The following is a 21,241-nucleotide window of genomic DNA, read 5'->3' as shown; positions in this document are numbered from 1 at the left end:
TAGAAAGATAGACCTGCTTGTTTAATGGATGTAAAAAGGTTCCATGATGCTTTACATCTTGTGCAGTCTCTATAGGGCATTTGATTTACTCCTGGTTGCTATGAAACTACACAAAGGCTATGGACCCCTTCAGGGGCTTTTTAAATTATTGTATTTTACTATTGTATTTTACTTTTTGGAGGTCAAAATCATTTTTTCAATTGGTCGGTATTAAAAAATGTTCAGCTCTTTCTGAGACACAAGGGTTAAAAAATCAGTCTGTTTGCAAGCTGTGACTTTGTTTTTGTTTCTTTAATCCTGTCAGCTGATGACTCATGCAGAGCTCCTATCTCCTGAACTCTTAAACACTTATTTAAGACATATTATTATCAGCTTGATACAAATTGAACTATAATGAATGTTTATAAGGTCAGGACGGAGATCAGAGATAAGAGCTCTACATGAGCAGTCAGCTGACAGGATTCAAAGAAAACAGAAAGTCACAGCTTGCAAACAGACAGGTTTTTTTAACCCTTGCATCTCAGAAACAGCTGAACATTTTTAATAAAGACCAATTGAAAAAATCATTTTTAACTCAAAATTAGTAAAATGCAATCATAACAAAATGCCCCGAAGGTTTACATTACTTTATATTGACTCTTTGCTATGAATATTCAGAAGAAAATTCACTGCCCCCTCTTATACTCTAACCATTAATTAATTTTAAAAAATATACTTCCTGTTCGGTGCTGGTTACCAAAAATGTTGCTATTATTGTGCTGGCACATCACAATATATTCTCACTATGAACCATGCTGGTCTCCACATGATCTTGTGGTGGTAGATCTGTTGCTAGATATGCATCAAAATTAATTAGCATACTACCTAGCAAGCTCTTAGTTTTCAGATTAAAGGATAACTGTCATATTTTCACTCAAAATTCAATTTTTATGTATGTTGTTGCTGCGATGATGATAATCCATAATCACTAATTATTGTGTTCACATACCACTTGTTTAATAAGATTCCGTCCATAGCAACCGCTCCTCCCAAGACTTCTTTCTGACTATCTTCTCAAGATGGCCGCCGATTCCCTTACCCTGAGGCTAAGACCTCCCTCCCTTACTACCCAGAATTCATTTGGCTCATCTCGGCAACGCGCAGCCTGACCCCAACTAATCGGCTTTCTCCAGACTTAAACACGCCCTCTTCCTCCGGAGTAGTTGATCGCAAATTTTTAGCGCGAATATTGGCACTATCCCGGTCCGACAGGAGCATGCACGCAGCGTTCAGGACTGCCCACTACTACGTCCTCCATCTTTTGTATATAGAAGATATAGGACACCTAGCAACGCTGTTTTAGCCGCACCACTGAAATGCCTGGGGGAGGAAAGAACATGCTGCAATTACTAGGTAATTCAATACCTATACAAAAGTATTAACTAGGGAACTAAGGTAAACTTAGACCAATCCAATTACATTTAAAAAAAAAGAGAGTTACCCTTTAAATATTATTGAAGCTGGAGGGCCAGAAGAATTAGAATGTCAAGCCACATTATGATGTCTCATAATTATTGACATATTTGTCATTCTTTGAACATGGCGTGATACTTATTATGTATTATTTTACATACATTTTGTTTCTGTAGATATATTTTTCTGTATGCCCCATTTATTAAATTATATTTGTAGACATTTTAACTGATCTTCTTTAGATGTTAAAATTATTTTTATCCAATAGTTGTTTTTGGACCCTAACCCTTAACAAATAGCTGCAAGAAAAAAAAATCCCTTTGTAACTATTCTCTTTATATGTGAGCATTGACTTTTTATTCTATTTTTCCCTTTTATTTATATTAAAACGTATTAATTATTTATTTGAACGTTACATTAAAGGAATGTTGACTAGAAAGAGCGTATAGTTTCTAACGACTTGATTTGTCTCATCAGCAGGCCTTCTTCACCTTTGAGGGGCTACTAATGGCGCCTGCGCAGTCGCAGCTCCAAAGTCCAGCCTCTGCCCTTTCTCTCCCAGGTGAAGAAGTCCTGCTGATGAGACAAATCGATTCGTTAGAATCAATTCTCTCATCTCTAGTGTTGATCCCATGAATCCGAAAAATGGTCGGTTGTTCTTAAATGAATGAGAGTTATAAAAATGTTAAGCAAGCTGTTACTGTTTTGTAATTCCCATCCATGTAGCTTGGGAAACTGTAGGTTCAATTTGTTTTAGTGAATAGTATTTATGATGCCTGCTTTCCAACAGTAGTTTTATCACAATCCCAAGAACAAGTAGTCGATTTCCATTTCCATTGATGAGCAGAAAATGCAAAGAACAGTTACTTGGCACTTTATACTGTATATTTCTGATTCAGGTAACTTGGGACTTTTCTGAATCATTTTGTAGGAGATTGAGCCTGCTGAAAGCATTTTGCGTATGAATTATGAGGGGAGGGCAATAGAATTGTTTTTGGTTATGTTAAAAAAAAATTGTCACTAGACAGATCACATTATATAATGAGATTACTTAAATACCAAAATAACAGTAAGCTGCTAGGGGCAACAGTATGTTAAACATCTCAGCTGATTGCATAATCGCTTCAACCAACCACCTCTGCAGAACCTTTTTTTGCCAGATCTGGAAAATAGTCTACCATGATTAAGAAGTTAAACAAAATAAATTAAGGATCCTCAGTGGTCAATACTTTTAATGGCTAATGGAACAGATAATGACACAATTGCAATCTTTCGAGAATACTCAGGCCTTTTTTAAGACAGTATCTGAAGAGTCACAAGATATTATCTTAAAAGATGCCTGAGGAAGAGGCCTGAACATTCATATTCACAAGACACTGTCTTAAAAGTGGCTTGAGGAAGAGGGCTGAATATTCAGATTCACAAGACACTTTCTTAAAAGATGCCTGAGGAAGAGGCTTGGTTTGTTTTAAAATCTTTCAATGGTGGCATCTTCTTTTCCGTTAGCCATTAACAGGTACCAACCACTGAGGAACCTCAATTTATTTATCTTCTATATAATGTTTAAGGCGGTACAAATACATTCTTTACCATGATTAGAGCGCTCTTGTGGACTTGGAATGACCGTGTATTACATGGTTTCCCATTAATTTCAGCAGCCAGGCTTGCTTCAGAGAAGGGGCTGCCTGGTATAGACAATCGCTTTAAATGACGTTATGAATCTAGAGGTAGATATTGTGCTTCTTGATTTTCAACTATACTGTATAGTAGTGGTCTAACGGGGGGTCATCTCATGATGCCAACCTCTTTCCATATGTCCTATTAGAGCATATGGATATTGATCCTCTACTTAGATCCCCCTCTGTGAATAAAATGAAGAGCTGCTATAGTACCTGCAGAGGAGAGTTGGGAACCACTCTAATTGCATATCAGTGCCTGAGAACAACTGTAATATCTGGTGAGTTAAATTGACACAACATCAAATCTATATTTTCTCAGGTACATTACTATTTTAGACTACTTTCACACCTGCAGCTGAAGGTGCATGCAGCAGCTTTTGTCTGGCCAATTCCTGGCACATTTGCCAGGTAGCAGCCAGATCTCAATGGGGTCCGGCTGAAAGGCAGTTGTATCTGTCAATGCCGGATCCGGAGAACTTCGACAAGCTGTTTTCTACTGGAACAGCCTGACGGAGATATTTGCTGCAGATGTGAAACTAGCCTTAGAACTCAAAGCCCTTCTTTTGAAAAAAATGTTGTGTCACTTCCATACATTATAATATTTGGAAAGTCTCCCAAACAATTGCAGAATAAAAAAAATTGTAATGGCACTTGGAAGCTTACAGTTAATAAAAAAAAAAAGGAGTATGCTTTTATTCAAGATAACACAGAAAGTTAGCAAATTAAAGGGCGTTGTCCTGCCTTATATATTTATGACCTATTGTAAGGATAGGTTATCAATATCTGATCGGTGGAGGTCCAACTACCGGGACCCCAACAGATCAGCTGTTTGAAGAGGAGGTGGCGCTCCATGCGAGCACTGCTTCCTGTTCATTACACTGCTCGTCGTCTCCTGTGGAGCGGTGCCATAGTGTATTTACAAGTGCTCACTCCATTCAAGTGAATGGAGCGAGTACTTGTCATTACACTGCACCACCAAGACTTCCAAGACAACTAGCAGCATAATGAACAGGAAGCAGAGCTCACATGGAGTGCTGTCTCCTCTTCTAACAGCTGATCGGCAGAGGTCCCTGGAGTTGGACCTCCACCGATCAGATATTGATGACCTATCCTGACAATACGTCATCAATATATATGCCAGGATAACCCCTTTAATATTTTGTTTTTATACTTTCTACTTTGTCAGTATCAGTACTATAAATACCACATTCCTTCCTTATACTCTAACTTTGTTCTATAGCCAAACATTTCTGCATTAATCTTACCTGCTTTAAGCAATATCAGCACATATTAAACTCTGCCGGTCTATGTGCATGTTTGTCTGCTTGGATGTCACATATTAATTGTCTTAGCCTTCATTCATAATGTTTGGTAATCTTGTGGCTGCCTTCCCGTGGTCTTTTCTGACTCATACATAGTGATGGCGTGTGCAGTTTGCTCATTCTATTTGCCATGGTCTTTGTATTTTATAAAGGAGAATCATTCTGTTATTGAAATATAGTATTACTGAATAAACACAATTTCATGCTGAACTAACTGTTAAGAAATTAAAAGCCTATATATAAAAAAATATAGATTTACAAAATTAGCTTAGAAGCAACATTATTGGTTTACTTTACTTAAAGTACCAAAAATGGTAATAAATCATGCAGCAATAAGAGTTTCAAGTGCATTAAAATTAACGGACTCAGTTTAAATAGTTCTAAAAGTTTATAATATAATTAGAAGTTTAGGATAACAAAAGCCATAATAATAAAATTTTACATACAATTTATGTTTAGATTTCCTTTATAATATGGAGTCGTATTATGGTTTCAACTCACTTCTCTGTGTCTCTGTAGAGTGTTTTCTCGAGGCACTACATTTTCACATAGAAGCAAAGTTTCTAGGGTATAACACCTCTGTAAGATGCCATACTGTTTTCAAGTTGTTACTGTTTAAACACTAAATTATATAGGATAAATTATGGGATATACCTTTAAAGGCCCAACTTTCATAAACATTTTTTTTATTGTGCCAATGCATTTAAAACAAAAAAGCAACTTTGTAAGTAGTATGGATTAAACATTTCTGCAGCTCCTTTGCAGACATTTGCATCTCCATGGTAACAGACAACAAACTGAGTAGTCTGATCTTGTAGTCATACTCTCTCCAATCTGCCTCCTACGTTTTGCGAACTTTCGTTTGGTAGATTAGCCTAACGTAAGGCACATATTGAAGGGAGTATGGCTGCATTGGTTAATTAAACAAAATTTGTAGCATAGGTGTACACCGACTTGAAAACCATTATTAAGACCATGTAAATATTATATAGCTATCATTTTTTCATTCTTCAACAATTGTAATGGGCAATAATAAGAGATTTACAAATAATAAAATAAAAAAAAATAATGGTTAAATAGTTAAACAAAGTTTCTATAGGTTTTTAGCATTTTAAACAAGTTTTTTGGGAGATTTGTTTAAAAAAGAACCAGATTAGGTTGAAAATAAAAAAGAAGCATTACTCACCCAAACTAATCTCTGGTTGCTGTTGTCTTTCCAATGCTGCCTCAGTCCTTCCCAACTTGAAAGGGGCTGTAAATGTCTGTTTAGCCAATCACTAACTACAGTGTGTTGATGTGGGACTGGAATGTTGTGTCTAGTTGGGACCCAGTAAGCAACGTAACAGCAGTGGTGGGAGGTCGGTGAGAATGAGTAATCCTTCATTTTTATGGTTAACCAATTGCCCCATGAATAAAACTTGACTTGACTTGTCTGTTTTAGCAAATACTTGTATTCTTCCTGAAACAACAATTTTGGAAATGTATGAAAAATGTACAACTGAGTGATATAATTTGATGGTTTGTCCCTGTATACTTTAACACTGTGCTGTCATTGCGAGGCTGGTGCAGAGACACACAGCGTTGACATGAGGAATGGTAACACCAAGTTGTCCCTTTATTCATAAATATTCAAAAGGAATAACAGAGGAAAGAAACAATGCAAAGTAATGCTCCCAAATTCTTATTATTTGGGAATTTCAGGCATTTGCCGAAACAGACAAGAAATAGATTGCATTAGATTTGTTTAAAGTGCCAGCACTACAAATAATCCGTATTCTGTATTATTTACATTGACTGAAATAAACTTTGAAAGTCTTCTTTAAAAAAATAAAAAAAAAATTGCAAAGCATTTTTTACATAAACTAAAATAGCACTTAAAATTGTAATCCTTATGTATAGTGCATATAAAAGTAAGCGTATTGAATTTAAATATCAAACTTAAATATAGTAAAAAATATAATACTTACATGGTTTTTCCCCAAATATAAATTAAACCCACATTATTTCATTGCTTTGGCAAACAATTCTTAATGCTTCTATTGTTCAGATTTTATTATTTTTCTTTATTTTTGGCTCCCTGACATATGCTAGCATAGTAAGCACTCACTGCTAAAGGCTGAAGGTTTTTTTTCCTGTATTTTTTCTGTCCCAAACCCTTTTTTGTTTTTTAAGACCGAGAATGAGCAAGGTCGTAGAACCTCCCTAGAAAAGTTCACTCGCAGTGTGGTAAGTTCTGGTGCAGTGATCACTTTCCTTTTTTTTTTTTTTGCACACCAAAGCTGTGAATTACAATGAGTTTATATTCTTGCTTGCAGATCTGTGATGTTTTATGTTACGTAATTCCGCATATATTGCTTTTATGTTGCAATGCTCTGTTGTCCTAAAGCTGTTTGCTTACATAGGCCTGCATTTTTATGGACTAGATTGCATAGCAGTGGGACAAAGAGTCTCATACGTTTCACCTCCTAAAATAATTGAATTAAATTTAATTGTGTACATAGCAAAGAACCTCCTGGTTTAATAAACAACCTAAATTTGTATGCATTAATACATATACATTTTAACTTGTGTACACACATATTTATATGTACAGCTTAAAAATTGCTTATGAAATATCTTATTATGCCAAACTGATTGCACAATAATGGGACACTTGTTTCTGCCAATTTCTTTGTGACCCAAGAATACATTTGTTGAAACTGTTATGCCTCATTCACATGTCAATGTTCGGTCAGTGATTTCCATCAGTGATTGTGAGCCAAAACCGGATGTGGCTCACAGAACAGGTGCAGATCTTTCCCTTATACCCTATCTCTGTGTAGACTCCACTCCTGGTTTTGACTCCCAATCACTGATGGAAATCACTGATCAAAACACTGATGTGTGAATGAGGCTTTACACAGCAATGTAAAAAAGAAAACTAATATGGGGTGAGAAAATATTTTTACAATACTACGAAATCTTAAAAACTAAAAACGAATTCTGACCCGCAAATGTTGACACATGGAAACAGTCTGATAAATATAGCCGTTATAGTTTTATAATTCTAGACATTTTTTTTTTATTGTCTAAGGTTTTTTACTTCGTTGAACAGAATTCTGTTCTCTCATTCCTGATAACCCCTAACTGAGTATTTTCCTAAATGTGAGGCAGGGCTCTTTGGCGCGGTGTCCCCAAGTTGTTGATGAGGTGTGACTTGGGTGGCAGTTTCATCAAGAATAATCATATGTTCATTGGATAATACTTCAGTGCTTTCCCTGGCTACCCAAATATCTGATTTAGCAACATAATTGTATCATGTTGAATTTATTTTATTGTTATATTGGGTCTGGAAGAGTAATTTGTATTATGTTATTGTAAATTTGTAATATCTGTTTAAATTTTAATATTGTTGGCAAACAGCTCAGTGGACACAACTGTGTTTTCAACCCAACATAACTAATTTTAGCCTCAAGGACCAGTAACATTTTTCCCCTTTGTGTTCCAGCAGTCAATGTTTTCTTCTAATTTTTTTATTTTATTTTGCAGGATCAGTTGTAGATTCTTAGGAAACATTTTGGGGTATATGTAGTGTATTAAATAACTTTCATCATTTTATTTTTAGGAGGAAGTTAAAGAAACAGCAATTTTAACATTATTGAAATGTATTTACAGGGTTCACTGTGTGGTATAAATAACATTATTTTATTATGTGGGTCAGAACAAATATGATGATGCCAAATTTATATATTTTTTTAATATTTTTTCTTTCCTCCTGCAGGCTGTCAGCTCCCCAACTGCCTTTCCCCTCCAGACTAAAGGGGGGCTGCTTTAACTGCTCATATCTCTGAATAGGTAGCAGCTAGAGATATGAGCCTGGTCTTGTTTGAAAGTCGGCATTCTAAACAATACCATAATTACAGCATTATCTCCACTATAGAAATTGGCATGCAGTGAATGCAGCTGAAAGTAAAAGCAGGCTTCACCGCTTTCACTCCCGACTCAACAGCTATATCTCCTGATGTAGGGCTGTGATTCTGCTTGGAATGCCAGCTTTCAAACAAGTCCAGGCCCATATATCTAGCTGCTACCAATCTGGAGATATGAGCAGCTAAAGCACCCCTCCTTACCTCACATCTTTCTGCTTGAGCTTTGCTCGGGCTGAACTGTTCAGTACTTTTCTCAACGACCAAGCAAAACTCCAGCAAAACTGTTAGGTGATTGGGAACTTATGAGGGGCACAGTAGAAAAAGCTTGTGAAATCCTGACTTAAAGCAATACTTAGGGGGAAATCAGTGTTTGCAGTCTAGGTGCTCGTCCACTTGAATGCCAGGATCCAAGCCTTCCCAGCAGGACATCATCCAGAGTATCACACTGTCTTGACCAATTTGCCTTCTTTCAATAGTGCATCTTGGTATAATCTGTTCCCCCAGGAAATTAAAGTAAATGCACTGGGAAGCCCACATAATGCAAAAGAAAGAAAACTTGATTCATCAGACCAGGCCACCTTCTTGCACTCCTTCAGTTCTGATTCTAACATGGTCGTTGGAGGTGCATTTGTCAGTAGTTCTCGGAACTGCCTGCTCCCGCTCACCGCACTTGTTTTCAGACCGGCTCGTGCACAGGCACAGGTAGAGGCTTACCTGTGCCTCGCCGGACTTGTGAAAAAAGATGGCAGCCCGCATATATTCACGGGCGAACAATGCGAACTGGCCATTACTAGTGTACAGGAATCAGCATGGGTATTCTGATCAGTATGCCGCTCCATGTACTTTTTTTTTTTTTGAAGTTTTCTTTGTTTAAGCAATATAGATGCAACAGTGTACAATATACACCGTTTTTTGTTATATGCAGAAAAGTTGTGATGCTCTTTGTGTTATGATAACTTTCTATCACAGCTAGCATTAACTGTTTCAGTAATTTGTGCTAAAGTAGTTATTCTGTGGGATTAGACTAGATGGGTTTGCTTCATTCTCCATGTGCATCAATCCACTTTGCATACCCATGAATTTTTGCCACGTTTACTGATCTTTACTTGGATCACATTCTTGTAAGTACTAACTGCTGTATCTCGGGAAAACACACAATACATGCAATTTAAATATCATTTGATCTAGTGGTCTAACCATCACAATTTTGCCTTTTGTCAGATCCTGGCACATGCCCATTTTTCCTGCTTCCAGCAGATCAACTTCACTAACTGTTACTTGCTGCCTAATATATCACACTTCGTAGACAGATGCCATTGTAACAACGTAATCAACTTAATTAACTTCACTTATCCGTGTTTTTTTTGTTAATGTTGATCAGTATGTGTTTATGTGTATATTGCTGAAAGTTAATTTTTGTTATAATGAGCTTATATTATGCCAAGAGTGTCTTTTATTGAAAATTGATAGTGACAACTTTATTATGATGGTTAGGGTCCTAAAAGATCAGATGCATAACCCCACCACAAAAAAAATATACAAACCGGATTCCAAAAAAGTTGGGACACTATACAAATCGTGAATAAAAACTGAATGCAATGATGTGGAGGTGCCAACTTCTAATATTTTATTCAGAATAGAACATAAATCACGGAACAAAAGTTTAAACTGAGAAAATGTACCATTTTAAGGGAAAAATATATTGAATCAGAATTTCATGGTGTCAACAAATCCCCAAAAAGTTGGGACAAGGCCATTTTCACCACTGTGTGGCATCTCCCCTTCTTCTTACAACACTCAACAGACGTCTGGGGACCGAGGAGACCAGTTTCTCAAGTTCAGAAATAGGAATGCTCTCCCATTCTTGTCTAATACAGGCCTCTAACTGTTCAATCGTCTTGGGCCTTCTTTGTTGCACCTTCCTCTTTATGATGCGCCAAATGTTCTCTATAGGTGAAAGATCTGGACTGCAGACTGGCCATTTCAGTACCCGGATCCTTCTCCTACGCAGCCATGATGTTGTGATTGATGCAGAATGTGGTCTGGCATTATCTTGTAGAAAAATGCAGGGTCTTCCCTGAAAGAGATGACGTCTGGATGGGAGCATATGTTGTTCTAGAACCTGAATATATTTTTCTGCATTAATGGTGCCTTTCCAGACATGCAAGCTGCCCATGCCACACGCACTCATGCAACCCCATACCATCAGAGATGCAGGCTTCTGAACTGAGCGTTGATAACAACTTGGGTTGTCCTTGTCCTCTTTGGTCCGGATGACATGGCGTCCCAGATTTCCAAAAAGAACTTTGAATCGTGACTCGTCTGACCACAGAACAGTCTTCCATTTTGCCACACTCCATTTTAAATGATCCCTGGCCCAGTGAAAACGCCTGAGCTTGTGGATCTTGCTTAGAAATGGCTTCTTCTTTGCACTGTAGAGTTTCAGCTGGCAACGGCGGATGGCACGATGGATTGTGTTCACTGACAATGGTTTCTGGAAGTATTCCTGAGCCCATTCTGTGATTTCCTTTACAGTAGCATTCCTGTTTGTGGTGCAGTGTCGTTTAAGGGCCCAGAGATCACGGGCATCCAGTATGGTTTTACGGCCTTGACCCTTACGCACAGAGATTGTTCCAGATTCTCTGAATTTTCGGATGATGTTATGCACAGTTGATGATGATAGATGCAAAGTCTTTGCAATTTTTCGCTGGGTAACACCTTTCTGATATTGCTCCACTATCTTTCTGCGCAACATTGTGGGAATTGGTGATCCTCTACCCATCTTGGCTTCTGAGAGACACTGCCACTCTGAGAAGCTCTTTTTATACCCAATCATGTTGCCAATTGACCTAATTAGTGTTAATTGGTCTTCCAGCTCTTCGTTATGCTCAAATTTACTTTTTCCAGCCTCTTATTGCTACTTGTCCCAACTTTTTGGGGATTTGTTGACACCGTGAAATTTTGAATCAACGTATTTTTCCTTTAAAATGATACATTTACTCGGATTAAACGTTTGATCTGTCATCTACATTCTATTACAAATAAAATATTGACATTTGCCATCTCCACATCATTGCATTCAGTTTTTATTCACAATTTGTTTAGTGTCCCAGCTTTTTTGGAATCCGGTTTGTATATTATATTATATATATACAGGGAGTGCAGAATTATTAGGCAAGTTGTATTTTTGAGGATTAATTTTATTATTGAACAACAACCATGTTCTCAATGAACCCAAAAAACTCATTAATATCAAAGCTGAATATTTTTGGAAGTAGTTTTTAGTTTGTTTTTAGTTTTAGCTATTTTAGGGGGATATCTGTGTGTGCAGGTGACTATTACTGTGCATAATTATTAGGCAACTTAACAAAAAACAAATATATACCCATTTCAATTATTTATTTTTACCAGTGAAACCAATATAACATCTCAACATTCACAAATATACATTTCTGACATTCAAAAACAAAACAAAAACAAATCAGTGACCAATATAGCCACCTTTCTTTGCAAGGACACTCAAAAGCCTGCCATCCATGGATTCTGTCAGTGTTTTGATCTGTTCACCATGAACATTGCGTGCAGCAGCAACCACAGCCTCCCAGACACTGTTCAGAGAGGTGTACTGTTTTCCCTCCTTGTAAATCTCACATTTGATGATGGACCACAGGTTCTCAATGGGGTTCAGATCAGGTGAACAAGGAGGCCATGTCATTAGATTTTCTTCTTTTATACCCTTTCTTGCCAGCCACGCTGTGGAGTACTTGGACGCGTGTGATGGAGCATTGTCCTGCATGAAAATCATGTTTTTCTTGAAGGATGCAGACTTCTTCCTGTACCACTGCTTGAAGAAGGTGTCTTCCAGAAACTGGCAGTAGGACTGGGAGTTGAGCTTGACTCCATCCTCAACCCGAAAAGGCCCCTCAAGCTCATCTTTGATGATACCAGCCCAAACCAGTACTCCACCTCCACCTTGCTGGCGTCTGAGTCGGACTGGAGCTCTCTGCCCTTTACCAATCCAGCCACTGGCCCATCCATCTGGCCCATCAAGACTCACTCTCATTTCATCAGTCCATAAAACCTTAGAAAAATCAGTCTTGAGATATTTCTTGGCCCAGTCTTGACTTTTCAGCTTGTGTGTCTTGTTCAGTGGTGGTCGTCTTTCAGCCTTTCTTACCTTGGCCATGTCTCTGAGTATTGCACACCTTGTGCTTTTGGGCACTCCAGTGATGTTGCAGCTCTGAAATATGGCCAAACTTGTGGCAAGTGGCATCTTGGCAGCTGCACGCTTGACTTTTCTCAGTTCATGGGCAGTTATTTTGCACCTTGGTTTTTCCACACACTTCTTGCGACCCTGTTGACTATTTTGAATGAAACGCTTGATTGTTCGATGATCACGCTTCAGAAGCTTTGCAATTTTAAGAGTGCTGCATCCCTCTGCAAGATATCTCACTATTTTTGACTTTTCTGAGCCTGTCAAGTCCTTCTTTTGACCCATTTTGCCGAAGGAAAGGAAGTTGCCTAATAATTATGCACACCTAATATAGGGTGTTGATGTCATTAGACCACACCCCTTCTCATTACAGAGATGCACATCACCTAATATGCTTAATTGGTAGTAGGCTTTCGAGCCTATACAGCTTGGAGTAAGACAACATGCATAAAGAGGATGATGTGGTCAAAATACTCATTTGCCTAATAATTCTGCACGCAGTGTATATATATATATATATATATATATGTATATTAAAGGCAGTATAGCAAAACTTTTCTACAACATGACAAGTTTGCATATACCAGCAACATCTCTGGATATTACTTTATATTGAAAATCAGCGCTGCTGTGGGGCCTGCAGGCTGTCCATAAATGCATCAACCCTGCCCTAAAACCTAAAACAAAATTACCCTATCATAAGCACTAATGAATATATAATGAATATATTATAGCATAACTCTGTGTAACGGGATTAGCTCACGGGATCACCGTCTCCTGGGATAGACGGGCGCTGTTGGCACAGAAAACACAGTCCAGTCCAAGCAAGTATGGTGCAACTGGCCTCAGCCAGTTTTATTGGCTTTTGCAGACAAAAGTATTAAACAAAACAGTACAAAATAAAATAAAACCCTGGTCGTCTGGCCGCTACCTCTAGACATCAAGCAGTTCCTAACTAAAGGAAACTGAGTCTTGTACCCAGCACCATAAACAAAACACACAGTTGCTTTTTACTCACATTAGAGCTTTTCCAGGAGCAGATGCCCTCAGCTAGTGTGCTGTCCGCCCTTTTATAGCACACCCAGGTTCTCAGGTGATTAGTCACAGTTACCACGAATACCTGGAGTGGCTAATTGGAGCAAGGACCCACCCAACTCTCCCTGCTCCAAGCAGCCAGGCCCTTCTAACCAGGTTTTTGATAAAACCCTTACAAACAGAAAACATAGTTTTCCTTGCTGATTCAACTCCCTGGCTTCTATTTAGAATGTATAAGACAGGAACCTAGGTGAAATGTAGACTCCTTCTACTACTTTACCCCTGGATAATCCAGTCAACAAATAATACCTCCATACCATGACATTACTACAATAAAGACCCATAACTTCACCATACAGTGACCAAATAACATTTAGATAGCAGTTCTGTACTGGCTTTGTATAATTACACTGATTTTAGTCATTTATTCTCTTCCATCTGATCCAGACCACCATGATGACTTCTCATCTCTACACAAACGTCCTATCCTGCTGCCCCATTTAACATTGCTGTTTTCCTGCAAATACTGCCACACAAATAATAGTAACAAACAGATACAGTCGCACCCCAGGTCGGAATTATGTCCCATATAGTGCTTCCCTACATACATATTTCCCTACACAGGAATAATGTCCCCACAGAGTAAAAGGTGCATCCCTTTGGTGCCCCTAATTAGCAATAGTGCCCTTTTTTGTACACCTCCCCCAGTATTAGTGACCCTCACAATATTCGTTCCCCATAGTGCTCCCCACGCTAATGATGTTCCATAATATCCCTTACGGAGTAATGTTGCCCCTTTAGTGCCACCCACAGTATTGAGATTGTACAGTAATGATCAAGCTCAATGTTAAAGTGCTGCAGAGAAACCTCATAGTAGTGTCTCATGTATTGGGTATTAATATGCAGCAGAAGTATCATTTTATATTTTTTTAGTAATTGTAAAAAAAAAATGTATGGCACAAAATAAATATGTAATTACAAAAAAATATAAAAGGATACTTCTGATATATATGAATACATAATACATGGGAAACTACTACTTTAGGTTTTTAGCCATAATATATTTACAACAGATTAATATTGAGCTCTATAGCTCAGTGGTTAAGGTTCTTGCTTTTAATGTAGATGGTTGTGAGTTCAAATCCCGGCAGAAACATTTCAAAAATAGAGGCTAAATAAAACTTAAATACACAGGGTGTCCCCAACAGTTACAAGTTTTACTTTATTGAAGAAAAAAAGGAGCAAAACGTAAAATATGATCAATTAACACCCGTGTTAAGCCACGCCAACCTTTTTACTTTACTTACCTTTTGACTTGTTGAGAAACACAAAACGGAAATTTAGGAAGATAATCCGTGAACACATTAGGCATATTACAAATTAAAGAGACACTTCTATTGGCGACCATATAAAACAGAGTCATGGGAATGAGTTTGGGTCCATAACATTCGTGGAAATAACCCTAGTGCCACAAAACACTAAGGACAGTTATTGGGACCCCAAGATTTTTCTGACCGAATGCAGATGGATACACCTTCATGGCCTAAATAAAAATATGAGTTTTGCATGTTTTTTTATAATCACCTTACCTTATATCCCAGTTGTTTGCCCATATATATTAATGTTCGCTTCTCAATCAAAGTATATACTTGGTTCGTTCCTAGCCTTGTCTGTACGTATGAGAGGCAAGCTGCAATAGCAAGCCAGGAGACGCGTGATATAGGCAATGTGACACTTTCCTTCATATGGGCAGTACATAGGCTGCCTTTAATCCGGAGGAGGGCATAACGCCCATTGTCCTGCATTTTGTATGGCCAGCAAGTAGTTGTGCCCCCCTACTGGGTGGAGTCTCCATCGCCCCTCCTATGTTGGCTTGGCCTGGATGACATGGGGAGATGAGACTGCCCCATATAATTTACTATAGGCCAGTCTGACGATTAAACCCCCAAGTGGGGCTGGGCTTTGCATTTAAAAGAGAGAGCATGTCACAGGCAGTCTTTGGTACCTAATATACTGACCATGCCACTTATCACTCCCTGATGAGCCTTAGTTGGCGTAACACATAGGAGGTGAGAATCTAGATCCTGCCAGCGCCTGTAAGGTTAGGGTCTAGATATGAGGACCATTTGGGGTCGCCATTCTAATGGCGAGCGCTTCGCTGGGCCGGTGTGAGGGCAGAAGCGCTGTGAGCCCTGCTGGTACTCACCCTACCTTGTCTTCTTCCCTTGGGTCACGCTGCACTGCAGGTCCTTCTCGTGTACAGCATCAGGACACAGTTTGCGCACTATGCATGCAGTCAGGTGACATAGGCTGAAGAAGACAAGGGAGTGCGGCTGGAGGAGCGATCGCCGGACCTGGAGAGGAGCGGCATTGCAGGAGAAGCAAGTTAAAGGGGTTATCCAAGACTATAAAAAGCTCCCCCATATGCCGGGCCTCTCACAATCAATATACTTACCTGGCTTCACGCTCCGCTCCTGGTCCCCGCACCGTGATGCTAGGGAGGTTTGTCCCCATCCCTGCCTGCCATTGGCTGCTCCCCCCCGACATCGGATGTTTTCATCCGCGCACGGGGAGAAACTGTAGCGGCGGTGCGGGGACCAGGAGCGGCGTGGGGAGCCTGTTAAGTATATTCATTGTGATGGATCCATCTTATGGAGGAGCTTTTTATAGTCTTTGATAACCCCTTTAAGTTATTTATTTTATCTCTGATCTGAAGTCTGATGGGGGTTTGACATGGAGGTCTGATAGGGGTCTGGCATGGAAGTCTGATGGGGGTCTGACATGCATGTCTGATGGGAGGTCCTGAAATGGGGGTCTTATGTGAGTTCCTGGTATGGGGGTCTGATGTGAGGTGCTGATTTGGGGGTCTGATCTGATATGAGGTCTGCTGAAAAATATTTTTTTCTTATATTCCCCCTTGTCACAGTCACAGTCCTGGGGATAAATAGATGATGGATACAGTTGGTGTAGGTCTACACAGCCTGGCTAAGTTTACGCCTTCTGCAGGATTAGTAAATCTGCCCCAATTATAAGGGCTCATGCACACGAACGTATTTTTTTCGGTGTCCGTTCCGGGTTTTTTGATATATTGTAATGCATTGCAGAGGGAATCAGACCCCCAAAAGTTGAAGTCCCAGAGTGGGACAGAAATAAAGTTGAAAAAAAAGCAAAAAAAAAAGTGTCAAGTAAAAAAAGAAAAAACACCCCTTTCCCCTGATTTTATAATAAAAAATAGAAATAAAAGGAAAAAACCCACATATTAGGTATCACTGCATCCGTAACGACCGGCTCTATAAATATATCACATGATCCACCCCATCCGATAAACACCATAAAAAAGAAAGTGTCAAAAAAAGGCATTTCTGTCACCTTACATCACAAAAAGTGCAACACCAAGTGATCAAAATGGTACCAATCAAACCGTCACCTCATCCCTCAAAAAATGAGACCCTACCTAAGACAATCGTTCAAAAAAATATATACTATGACTCTCAGACAATGGAGACACTAAAATAGGATTTTTTTTTGCTTCAAAACTGCTATTATTGTGTTAAAGTTAAATAAATAAAAGTAGACATATTAAGTATTGCCGCATCCATAACAACCTGCACTAGGAAAATGTCACATGACCTAACCCCTCAGTTTAACACCGTAAAAAAAATCTAATTAAAACATTGCCAAGAAGCCAAAAGTGCAACACCAAAAGGCGTATACCCCCAAAATAGTACTGTACCAATCAAACCGTCACCTCCTCCCGCAGAAAATGAGACCCTACCTAAGACAATCTGTCAAAAAAAAAAAAAAAGCCAAGACTATGGAGACACTAAAACATCATTTTTTTTGTTTCAAAAATGTTATTATTGTGTAAAGCTTAAATAAATAAGAAAAAGTATACATATTAGGTATTGCCACGTCCGTAACGATATGCTCTATAAAAATATCACATGACCTAACCCCTCAGGTGAACGCTGTAAAAATAAAAAATAAAAACTGTGCCAAAACAACCAATTTTTTGGGTCACCTTGCCCCATAAAGTGTAATAATGAATGATCAAAAAATCATATGTACCCAAAAATGGTACCAATAAAAATGTCAACTCTTCCTTAAAAAAACGAGCCCCTGCACAAGACGATCGGCAAAAAAATAAAAATAAAATGGCGTTCAGAAAATGGAGACACAAAAACATAATTTTTGTTTCAAAAATGCTTTATCATGTAAAAGGCAAACAAACACAAAGAAAGTAGACATATTTGATATCATTGCATCCATAACAACCTGCTTTATAAAAATAGCACATGATCTAACCTGTCAGATGAATGTTGTAAAAAATAAAAATGGTGCCAAAACAGCAATTTTTTGGGTACTTTGCCCCACAAAAAACGTAATATATAGCAATAAAAAATCATATGTACCCTAAAATAGTACCAATAAAACTGGCACCTTATCCTGTAGTTTCCAAAATGGGGTCACTCTTTTGGAGTTTCTACTGTAGGGTGCATCAGGGGGGCTTCAAATGCGACATGGCATCTAAAAACCAGTCCAGCAAAATTTGCCTTCCAAAAACCATATGGCGTTCCTTTTCTTCTGTGCCCGGCTGTGTGCCCTTACATCAGTTTACGACCACATGTGGGGTGTTTCTGTAAACCGCAGAATCAAAGTAATAAATATTGAGTTTTGTTTGGCTGTTAACCCTCGATGTGTTAAAGAAAAAAATGGATTAAAATGGAAAATCTGCCAAAAAAGTGAAATTTAGAAATGTTATCTCCATTTTCCTTTAATTCTTGTGGAACACCTAAAGTGTTAATGAAGTTTGTAAAATCAGTTTTGTGTAACTTGAGAGGTGTAGTTTGTACAATGGGGTCATTTATGGGTTATTTTCCGCTATGTAAGCCCCACAAAGTGACTTCAGACCTGAACTGGTCCTTAAAAAGTGGATTTTGGAAATTTTCTTAAACATTTTAAGAATTGCTTCCAAAATTCTAAGCCTTCTAACGTCCTAAAAAAATAAAATTACATTTACAAAATGATGCCAACATAAGGTAGATATATGGGGAATGTTAAGTAATAAATATTTTATGAGGTATCACTTTCTGTTTTAAAAGCAGAGAAATAGAAATTTTGAAAATTGCAAATTTTTCTAAATTTGGGATTTTTTCATAAATAAAGGTGAAATATATTGACTCAGATTTATTACTGTCATGAAGTACAATGTGTCACGAGAAAACAATCTCAGAATGGCTTGGATAAATAAAGGTGTTCCAAAGTTATTACCACATAAAGTGACACATGTCAGATTTGCAAAAAATGGCCTGGGCAGGAAGGTGAAAACTGGCCCAGGGTAGAAGGGGTTAAATGTGTTATACATGGATGGTCTGTCAAAGATGCTGTTTTGGACGATGAGTAGGGAATCCTCTGTATGAAGTCCATATACATGTCTCAGATAACTGCTTTAATTGTCCTAAATCTGAGGTGAAATTAATGGTTTAAAAATCAGCATAGGGGCCCATGTTTACTCATGTCAGTGCACCTAGAAGTTGTAAATTGCGCCAAAATTTGCTGCAGTTTGACTCATTTTTGGAGCAATTTGGCCATCTAGCTTTAGAAACATCCACTGCTCCTAGCTTGGCAAGAGTTGTGGCTTGACATGAAGCCATTTTGGTTTAGCTGAAAAGGGGGCATAGTCTAAGATATGCCAATGTTGTGCCACAATTCTGGAGTAAAATTCTGATAGAATTGAAGGTAGCCAATCGTTCTTATATTGTGTCTATCCCTGCACCACATTTATCATCCAGCCTGAACCACTGTGATAAATCCAATGCAGGTCTAGACAGCCTGTCTTAGTATATGCCACCGGCAGGATTAGTAAATCATGTATGTAAATCAGTGTTTCTTTCTTTTACAGAATTTTAAAAGGGCATCTGTCAACAGATTTGTCCCTATGACACTGGCTGACCTGTTACATGTGCGATTGGCAGCTGAAGGCATCTGTGTTGGCCCCATGTTCCTATGTGTCCGCATTGCTGAGAAAAATCGTTTTAATATATGCAAATGAGCCTCTAGGAGCAATGGGGGCGTTACCATTACACCTAGAGGCTCTGCTCTCTCTGCAGCTGTCGTACCCTCTGCAACCTGATTGACAGGGTCAGACGTAATGGTGTTTTCACTGCCTGGTCCTGTCAATTAAACTGCACAGGGCGCGGCAGTTGCAGAGAGAGCAGAGCCTCTAGGTGTAACGCCAACGCCCCCTAATTTGCATACATTAAAACATCATTTTTCTCAGCAATGCAGACACATATGGACATGGGACCAACACAGACGCCTTCAGCTGCCAAGGACACATGTAACGGGTCAGCCGGTGTCATAGGTACAAATCTGCTGACCGATGCCCTTTCAATCATTTGTTCAGTATAACACAGAAAGAATCTTGGCAATGTCCACGGAAAATAGAACTTTACACATTTCTTTGTATTTGTTTTGACCTACAGGGGAAGTCTTTGACATCTAAACGCCTCACTGGCCTCATGCAATCCTCCTGACAACCCTGGACAGAAATGCTGTCACTCGGCACCTAACGCCCTCCAGAGAAGGAATGGTTTTAGGCAAGAAAATGGGTCACTGTGAAAGAAAAGAGAAATAAGAAGAAACTGGCATTCGTCCTGTCTAACTCAGATATTCATCGTCCCTCAGTTGCATCAACGATTTTTAGCTTGAGCAGCTTTCCAATGACCCTAAGTTGCCAAGTACTTTTATTTTGTGTTTAGATTGATATGTGAGATCACACAATGCAGTAAAAGGAGGGTCAGAAATGGAGGATGTTTTTAGACTAAATCAGCAATAACAGGAGACGACCAGGATCGATGTAAAACTGTCCATCTGTATTCTCCTCCACAGCTCGCTGCAACTATTATCACCACCAAGACAACTACCTTACATGCGTTCAAGAAAAAAAAAGTAAAAAAAAAAAAAGACTGAAACTGCTAATTCTTAAAACTTTAATGAGTCTGTTTCTCCTGAGTCCTAGACTGCGGATATTTGACTTTATTTTATGTGTGTGTCCCTGTCAAAGAGACAATTGACAACATTTGCTCTGCATAGTCTATCCTTCCAAGCGCATGATGCTGCTCCAAAGATAGCATTACAAGTCAAAGTTAAACAAGTTAAGTTTGTTTAAAAAAAAAAAAGTATATAGCAAGTCATGTTGTTTTATTTCTCTTTTATAATCTTTCATTTGATTTTTTGTTTTGTTTTTTGCCACTGCATGCATTTCAAGAAAAAGCAGCACAATTGTTTACAGTATATGTCACTTTCTCTTCCCCATAGCTCATCCGCGGTGACCAGACACAAGCTAGTATTGCTTGTATCATTTTTCTTTTGCGAAGTATCAGACTTTCTGAAGAATCATTCCAATGTTGTATCTCACAGTTCAGCGATTTAATCGGCTGAGATATATTCATTAGAGAAAAACCGGTAATCACTTTAGTCATAACCTAGTAAGCGCAAGACATTTCCCACTGTAGTTGGATATAAATAAAAAGAAAAAAAATGACTATAACCTTAGAAAAAACAACATACTATGAAATGCAATTGATGTGTCACCTGGAAGACTAAAGGGTTATTATAGGCCTTTTTTTT

The 21,241-nt window shown here is 38.5% G+C and overlaps 1 protein-coding gene across 2 annotated transcripts in view; it reads left to right on the top strand.

Annotated features, from left to right (window-relative positions):
• The window catches only part of RGS6 (regulator of G protein signaling 6), a 436,918-nt gene extending 416,360 nt beyond the window's left edge, over positions 1 to 20,558 (top strand). The window contains exons 17-18 of one of the 2 annotated variants that reach the window (XM_040412143.1): positions 6,626 to 6,679; positions 20,095 to 20,558. In XM_040412143.1, the coding sequence (XP_040268077.1) occupies positions 6,626 to 6,679; positions 20,095 to 20,145 (105 nt within the window). In that variant the 3' untranslated portion in view covers positions 20,146 to 20,558. The remainder of the gene's footprint in view (positions 1 to 6,625; positions 6,680 to 20,094) is intronic. The other variant, XM_040412145.1, reaches the window with a different exon arrangement.
• The last annotated feature ends 683 nt before the right edge of the window (positions 20,559 to 21,241 follow it).

The sequence above is a fragment of the Bufo bufo genome, chromosome 11 (genome assembly GCF_905171765.1).
Source record: "Bufo bufo chromosome 11, aBufBuf1.1, whole genome shotgun sequence".
In the NCBI taxonomy this organism is placed as follows: Eukaryota; Metazoa; Chordata; class Amphibia; order Anura; family Bufonidae; genus Bufo; species Bufo bufo.
Note: the sequence above shows the minus strand (reverse complement) of the source record. Positions and strands in the feature narration are given on the sequence as shown.